Genomic DNA, 7,731 nt, shown 5'->3' on the forward strand with positions numbered 1-7,731 from the left:
TTTTGCTACAAGTGTAAACATAAAGTAGTATGAATACCTTCAGTTTTGTTCCAGAATGACATCCACAGCCATAACATAGAGGTAACACTAAGGGCAACCATAGCAGCTTATTCATTGTTTTCTAACTGCTATTGATTATCTTTGCGCTCTATTTTGCTGGTTTAGGAGGCCAGAAGAGAAATCAATGGTCTGGGATACCCATGAGAGGCCGGGGATAAGTGGAGCCTGGCCAGGCCTTGCAGGGTTTCATCAGAGTTGGAATAGTGGAGGGGATCAGCTGGGGAACGGTCAGGATGGAGGCAATGGAGTGGAAGATACACACAGAGAGAGCGTGATGAATTAAAATGACAAAGAGAGTCTTTAAAAGCTATTTCAACATCTAGTAATTTTCCCCTCTGGCGTTGCAGTAGAGTGTAAATTAACTTACAAATGAAGTGTTTAACCTTGGAAGAATTTAAAGTAAACGTTAATGGTTGTCTTGAGTTTAGACACAGGGGGTCAGACACATAAACAGTCCATAAGGCTGGAGAGCCAAGCTCAGTGGGTGAGGGGGGTGACCCCCAGGGTTATGTCTGAGGGCATCAAACAACCAGCAAAGCAGAACTTTCAGCATCTCCAAAAGCATTTTTAATGTACAGTCAGTAGAATAGCAAGTTGAGTTAGACCAATAGACGTTCTTGGCCTCCCTCCAGTACAATACATAACTGTAACTTGGGTCACCATTGGTGTATGCTTATCACTGGGCTGATGGTACCCTCCCCTTGTCAGAAAACTGACACTGAGACAGCGTTTTATAACACTTCAAGTGGTATGCTGAAAAGTGAAGACAAGGCTTTAAGGTAAGGACAGACCCGTCTGTATGTGTCATCAAATAGAATTTAGCACTTCATTATGATGCACCATATTGTTTCTTGTTTTATGAGGACTTCTAGGGTATTAAATAAAAAGATAAACACATAATTCTCAGCACATTATTAAAAATTACTGAGCAGTGAAGTGTGTTCTCTCTAAGGTTATAAAGTCTTTAATGCATAATAATCATTTTGAATGTTGCATACATCACTTATAACACTGAATTATAACTCCATGTGTAAAATGAGTTGCTTGCTACATTAGACCATTTCCAACAACAATAGCGAGAGGTATTTTAATTCCAGTAAGTAAAATTGCAAGCATTCGTTTCAGACAACAGTCCTTTTCAAGGTTGTGTTTTCAATATACAATGAAACCCTCACATTATTTCCTGTTTATACTGTACTTGTGTCTGAAACTCGAACAGATGGCCCTGACTTTGGCAGATAGAGCCATTGGGGCCATAATTGGGGCAGCGGTGGCAGATGCAGCAGGTAAGATAAACTGTGTGATACTGATGCTGGGAGTTAATTACAGGAAAAGGGCTTTCCATATTACACCAAATCTGATTCCTTCTCTTCCCATATCACAACAATTCATAGGCCTACAGCATGTTTGGATGCTTTCATAGAGCTTCTACTGTTTCATGTCATACTGCATGTGATACATGCAATTTTTTTGTGATCGAGGTCATAGGAAGTTCCACTATTTCCCCACTATCTGAGATTGAATATCGTTAAAAGCTTACTAGCGCTTGTTACACAATATGAAGTTTCAGACTGTGTTTCAATGTTGTCTTAAGTGTTGCACAGAAGCATTATCAGTAGCATTATCCATAAGCAACATCTGTACATGCTGATAAAGTACAAGGGCGGTTCCTTCACTTTTGTAAGTCATGTTGACTTGACACATAATGTTCTGAAAGTTTCTGCAACAGCCCCACTGACAAAACTAAACCATCCAAAGTTATCATTTATTTTCACTACCATGTGTCATTCTTTGATGAGATATAATTATGACGTATAATGATGCATAATAGTGTTATTTACTGTTTGGTGTCTGCTTAACATGTAATTATTCTTATATTCATGATCATTTTGCTCCAATATAACACACATCTATTTCCTTTTCCATGCTATCTATTTATGACAGACTGTATACACAGTCAAGCACAAAAACAAAATTATTGAAGTTTCCATTATTTTTCTCCCTCCTGTGTGTGCCTGTGTGTTCCCCACACAGCCCAGCCCATGCACTGGATCTACAGTCCAGAGAGGCTCAAAGAAATTCTCTCTGATCTGGAGCCTTCTCCTGAGTTTCGGCCTCAGTCAGCGAATCCTTTCTACCGCAGGACAACTGGCGAGCAGACTTGCTATGGAGACCAGGCGTACGTCCTCCTGGAGTCGCTCAGCCAGTGCGGAGGTACTGAAATTCACCCAAACAGGCAGCAACTATGTGTGTCATATGTTAACATTGCATTCTCTGTGCCTGCCGACGTGTTCCAGGAGCATTGTTTGATTGCCAGTATATCATTATAAATGTTACTGTGTTACTGTTTGTAAAATTAAGACTACATTTCCCATAAATCCTGTCGTTTCCTATGTTGCAAGGAGGATGATTCCTCAAAAGATTCTTGTCTTTACTGACACAAAGAAACATTTTGGGAGACTGTACAGTGTCTGTATGTTAAATATGAAGTCAGAGCCAGGAGATAATTCGCTTAGTTTAGCTTAAAAAATGGAAGCAGGGGGGAAAGGGCTAACCAAACCAAAGTGAAATATGTGGTTTTACACTTGGTTATGTACCAGACTATTTCTCTCCATGTTGATACACTGAAGTTTCTGTATAGATTAAACATACAAGTGTTAATTAGTAATCTTTACAGGTCCTGGTAGACAGATATTGTTACTTTTCAATAGAGCCAGGTCAGCTGTTTACTCTGTTTCCAGTTTTATGCTAAGCTAAGCAAAGCGTCCCCTGGCTGTAGCTTCTCATCTAACTATGGAAAAGAAAGTAAAAAAGCTCTTTATGTGGTATTGATCTTCTCATGTAACTTTTGAAAATAATGTCAGTAACTGTATTTTCCAAAATGTTTTTTAAGAGATCGTTTGATTTTTTTACTATGTACTGTACATTGTGTTTAATAGTAAATAAACAGTAAAACACCTCTTGCCTAGCTCTTCAAATCGTCGAGGTAACTGTTTTTATGGTATGTCATGTGTTGGCAGATGTTAACGTGGAAGACTTGACCAAACGCATCTACCAGTTCTTTGGCCCAGGAACAGTGTACGACCTGCCCCTCAATGATCCCTACAGGAAGAAAGGAGGTACTGTACCTGTTCAGCTTTTATGTAACTGTCCATTTCACCAAACAACATGTCATTTCTGTGGTCCATATGTATTAATCATCAACTTAACAGTCCTAAAAGGATGTAAGAGTCTCTGTTACTGTCTGATAACACTGTACATAATATTTTTCCTCCCTGCTGATGGGGAATTCCCTCTCTGTGAAAATATTCCACACAGTCAGACTTCCCTATTCGTGAGCTTTGGATATTTGCTGCTTTTTTTTTTACAGTCAGGATATCATATGAATGCAGTGCTGCTGTAAATCACCCTAACAGCACAGGGCACCGTTGGGTACAGTAAACTGCCGGCGGTTGTATGTCTTAGAAAAAAACAAGAAGAGCTGTGTCATCATCGGCAATAGCCATCATGACTGAACAGACAAAGAAAATAGCTCCACCTACAGAAACTTAAACTGCATTAACAGAAAGTTCAAGGAAATGTCTCTTCTCCTCTCTCTTACTTCTCAGATTCTATCTTCCCTAAAGGGAGTCTATATATTAATGAGGATGAAGCTGTCAAATAAAAGGCTATTCATTCTCCTATATAACATAGCTTTTTGTGTCATTTGTTAGGTCCCAAAGCCATCCTTCCTATCGATGGCCCATGGAGAAACGGGAGCCTGAAAGCTTTCTTCAGAAATGTGGATGCTGGCAAAGAAGAAACTGGTAAAGACCACAGATCATACATGAATGAAAAGATGCCCAGGTTTCTTTTTCAGTTGTTGTAGTCTGTGTGTGTGTGTGTGTGTGTGTGTGTGTGTGTGTGTGTGTGTGTGTGTGTGTGTGTGTGTGTGTGTGTGTGTGTGTGTGTGTGTGTGTGTGTGTGTGTGTGTGTGTGTGTGTGTGTGTGTGTGTTTCAGGCTGTGATGTGGACTGTCAGATGGACGGTGTCACTAAGCTGGCCCCGGTGGTGGCCATGTATGCTGGCCGACCTGAGATGCTGGAGAAAGTAGAGAAAGCCATACGGGTGACCCAAAACAATGACATGTGTGTGGCTGTGACACTGGCTGCAGCAAGGTAAGCAGAGGTTCTGTAGAAGATGGTCAAGCACAGCAGCCATGCAGTTATTTAGAACTAAGTATTAACCCTTTTTTTTCTGTTCAACTTTGTAAGGTTTCTGGAGCATTTCATTCTGAATGGTCCCGATCCCAAAGCTCTGGATGCAGTTCTGGCTCAGCTGAATGACCCGCAGAGACAGAACCCGCAGGAGCTAGACCGGGCTGTCATTGGTAATGCTACATGTCTGTTTACTTTGAGATCCAAAGGAATAATTTACGGTGGCCGACAAGGGCAAATGCGCCGCAAACGGCAAATGCGCCGCAAACACAGGAATGATGTAAAACCAAAAACACACAAACAAATGCAACAGAAAAACGCAGCAACAGAAAAATGCTACAATCACAGAAACGAAGCAGAAGCAAAAACTTACAAACCCACAAAACAAATGCCAAAGAAAAATGCTGCAAATACCAAAAACACACAAAACCCAAAAACAACTGAGAGAAATGCTGCAAATACATCCACAAAACGGAAGTGCACCAGGCTACTAGGGGGACCCGACCTGAGGGATGGACCAGTCCTGTGGGACAGACCCGAAAGAAGAAGTTATAGTTGAGGAGCTAATGTTAGCGTGCTCGAAACTTTTTATTTTATATTTATAAGAGCTTGTGTTTATGTAAGGGATAATGCCCGGCCAGGTGTCCATTATCTCTAATTAACTAATGTTAGACGATAGAGGAGGAGTGCGGTGGAGAGAGGTTCAAATGAGACCAGAACACAGAAAACACAAATCAAACACCCATATAATTTACTGAAAGTGGAATATTAAAAAAGGTCTTTTTATTTCATTTCATTTCAATGTTCAGGAAAATAAAATATCCACTCTCTCTGACGTAACCTCGCCGATTTAATAATCTCTTTCCGCTCACAGGGAGTGGAATGAATTTGCAACGTTTCTCTCTTGGAGTTGTTTTTGGGTTTTGTGTGTTTTTGGTTTTGCATCATTCCTGTGTTTGCAGCGTTTTGCCGTTTGCGGGCGCATTTGCCCTTGTCGGCCACCGTAATAATTTGATATTATTGCATTATATATACAAAGCTATAGCCAAGAGTGGGTTAGCATAAAGACTGGAAGCAGGGTGAAACAGTTAGTCTGGCTAATCCAAAACTTCAAAATATGTAATAACACCATGTCCTTTGTTATTATTTATAATATTTTTCATGTGGAAAACCAATGTTGTTGTTAGCATAGTGGTTCTAACCACCTGATGCTTTGGGTTGAATCATTCAGATGCTGTTGGGTAAGAAACACAAAATGCTACATGCTGCATGATTGTCTTAAAATACACTATGACATTTGTCTTTCAAAATCCAAACATACAATAAAGGTGTACAATGTACATTATGTGTGGTATGACAGTAGACAGCCATAGCCAAAAACAGGCTCCAGTGTTTAAACACGAAACAATGCATTTTATCTCTCTTCCTCTATCTGTGTTGAAGCGCAAATCCACCAGGTGAAGGACAACCTAACCAAGACATCCCAACAGCTCATACCTGCTGTGTTCACAAACACATGAGGTAAGTTAGTCAGCAGCAGCAGGATCAAGATCTGTTGACTTGGCATGGCTTGCGTACCCTCCCTGTCAGTATATCCGTTAGTTGGTCCTCCAGCCTTTGATCTCCTGACTCATGGTCTCCCTCCTCCTTCCTTTTCATTTCCCCCCTTCCCGCTGAGTTGGGTGTCTCGGGTTTTACAGGGCTAAAAGGTTGAGATGCTTAATTTATATGTGAACAGCTCTGTTCGCCAGGTCTGTTCAACGGCCTACTTTAATTGCAAAATGAATGATAAACTGTAGTCTTTTTCAAGGCACAGTGCATAATGTATATGTAATGCATAAAGTTGAACAATAAAGTATAAGTTTGCTGATCTCTTACATTTACCATGACTAAATCTGTGCCCATAGCTTTGCCTGGTGCGTTCCAAGGAGCGCTTCATGGAGTCCTGAAGCTGAACCAGCTGGATGAAGCAGTCAGGGACACCATGCGCTGCGGGGGATGCACTGCCAGTCGAGCCTCCTTCATTGGAGCCTGTTTTGGGGCACAGGTACTGTAGGAATGTGTCCCTCGGGCAAATAAACTAGTCCGTACTCACTGATACTGTAAAAACATAATTTTGTAGAAATAAAAAAATGCAATCAGAAAGGTGGTTTTAAAGAACATTATTCAGTTAAAAAGTTTTTCTTTTTCACGCTATAGTTTCTAATCCTTAGCACTAAATTGAGGAAAAGGCTAAGAAATAAGAGGTAAACAATTCTAGTGATTAAAAAAATACATAGTGTAATTTATCCCTGAGTAATAATTACAGGGTATAATAGTAATATTACTGGGTAACGAGGCAGGAACAATGGAGTAACTGTCTTAATATTGAACTGAAACGATTAACACTAGTTTATTTTAAACATGAAAATTGGGTATTTTTAGAAATATAGTTTTGAAATATAGTTTGATGTTATATCATTATTATTATTATTTTACATCATTGATTTTCCCAACAGAAAAAAGTTAAAGCAGCTAAAGAGCAAGATATTAAGATAAGATATTTTTCTCAAGATTTAGTGGAAACAAAACCAGGGCCAAAAGGAGATTTGGATATTGGACTTAAAATTGCCAAGAGTAATGAATGGCAGACTAATGGAGTGATTGGCTAGGAAAATGATTTGGTATGTAACTGAGTAAAGGTCCAAGTAATGCTAAGTAATTTTAAAGCCAGAAATTCAATTTAGCAACAGCCTTTCAGCAGTCAGCATTATTTTTGTTTGTCATATTGTCGCTGTCTGTAATTGTCTGTAACACTTTTGATGGTGTTTAACGGTGAGCTCAGATATTCTGAAAGCTTCGTGCTTCCTGAGATACTTTAACCTGTCATCTTGATGTGTTTTCAGACTGGTCTCCAGGAAATCCCGGAGTCTTGGAAGAAGAGGACATTCAGATATCCTCTGCTGTTGGAGCTAGCTGAAAATGTGGTCCAAAAAAGTCAGCAATTGTAGTTCAGCTTTGAGTTTGCCATAAATACAATTGTTTTATTACCTATCAAGTATTTATGGAGCGTGGATAATTGCCTTTCAGAGCTATTTTGAAAGACTTTCTAAAGTTGCAGATGTACTTTGACACGACAATCCATGACAGTTGCTTTCTAAAGTCTTGTGCTGAATGAAACTCGATCCCATTTGCCCTGTCAAAGCTGCATCATGTAAGAAAGTGAAAGTCTGTGTTAAGTATTTCTGTTGTGTTGAGGACATAAAATGTACCCTCAGCAGCTGTACTGCAAGCAACAGTCTCTCAAATAAATAACTTTTTATCTCACCAACATGTCTGTGTTGTTTCATTTTCTTTTTTTTTGGACAGTTGGGATTTCCTAATCTCAGGAAACATGCTTTGGCTTGATGAGAAAGTACTTTTGCAGTTTGTCTTACCCATGAGTGCTTTCTGTTATTGTGAAGAGAAAGAGCAGATAGACACAGATTTACAACTG

General features: G+C 39.7%; 1 protein-coding gene across 1 annotated transcript; it reads left to right on the top strand.

Moving 5' to 3' along the window:
• The first annotated feature begins 705 nt into the window (after positions 1-705).
• On the top strand, positions 706-7,562 carry LOC127369616 (crystallin J1A-like). Its single transcript, XM_051411160.1, has 10 exons — positions 706-839; positions 1,280-1,346; positions 2,095-2,274; positions 3,081-3,179; positions 3,774-3,866; positions 4,061-4,217; positions 4,314-4,429; positions 5,700-5,777; positions 6,164-6,303; positions 7,142-7,562. The coding sequence occupies exons 2-10, from the start codon at positions 1,280-1,282 to the stop codon at positions 7,244-7,246; spliced, it is 1,035 nt and encodes a 344-aa protein (XP_051267120.1). The 5' UTR covers positions 706-839; the 3' UTR covers positions 7,247-7,562.
• The last annotated feature ends 169 nt before the right edge of the window (positions 7,563-7,731 follow it).

Source organism: Dicentrarchus labrax, unplaced genomic scaffold (genome assembly GCF_905237075.1).
Source record: "Dicentrarchus labrax unplaced genomic scaffold, dlabrax2021, whole genome shotgun sequence".
NCBI classification, from domain to species: domain Eukaryota; kingdom Metazoa; phylum Chordata; class Actinopteri; family Moronidae; genus Dicentrarchus; species Dicentrarchus labrax.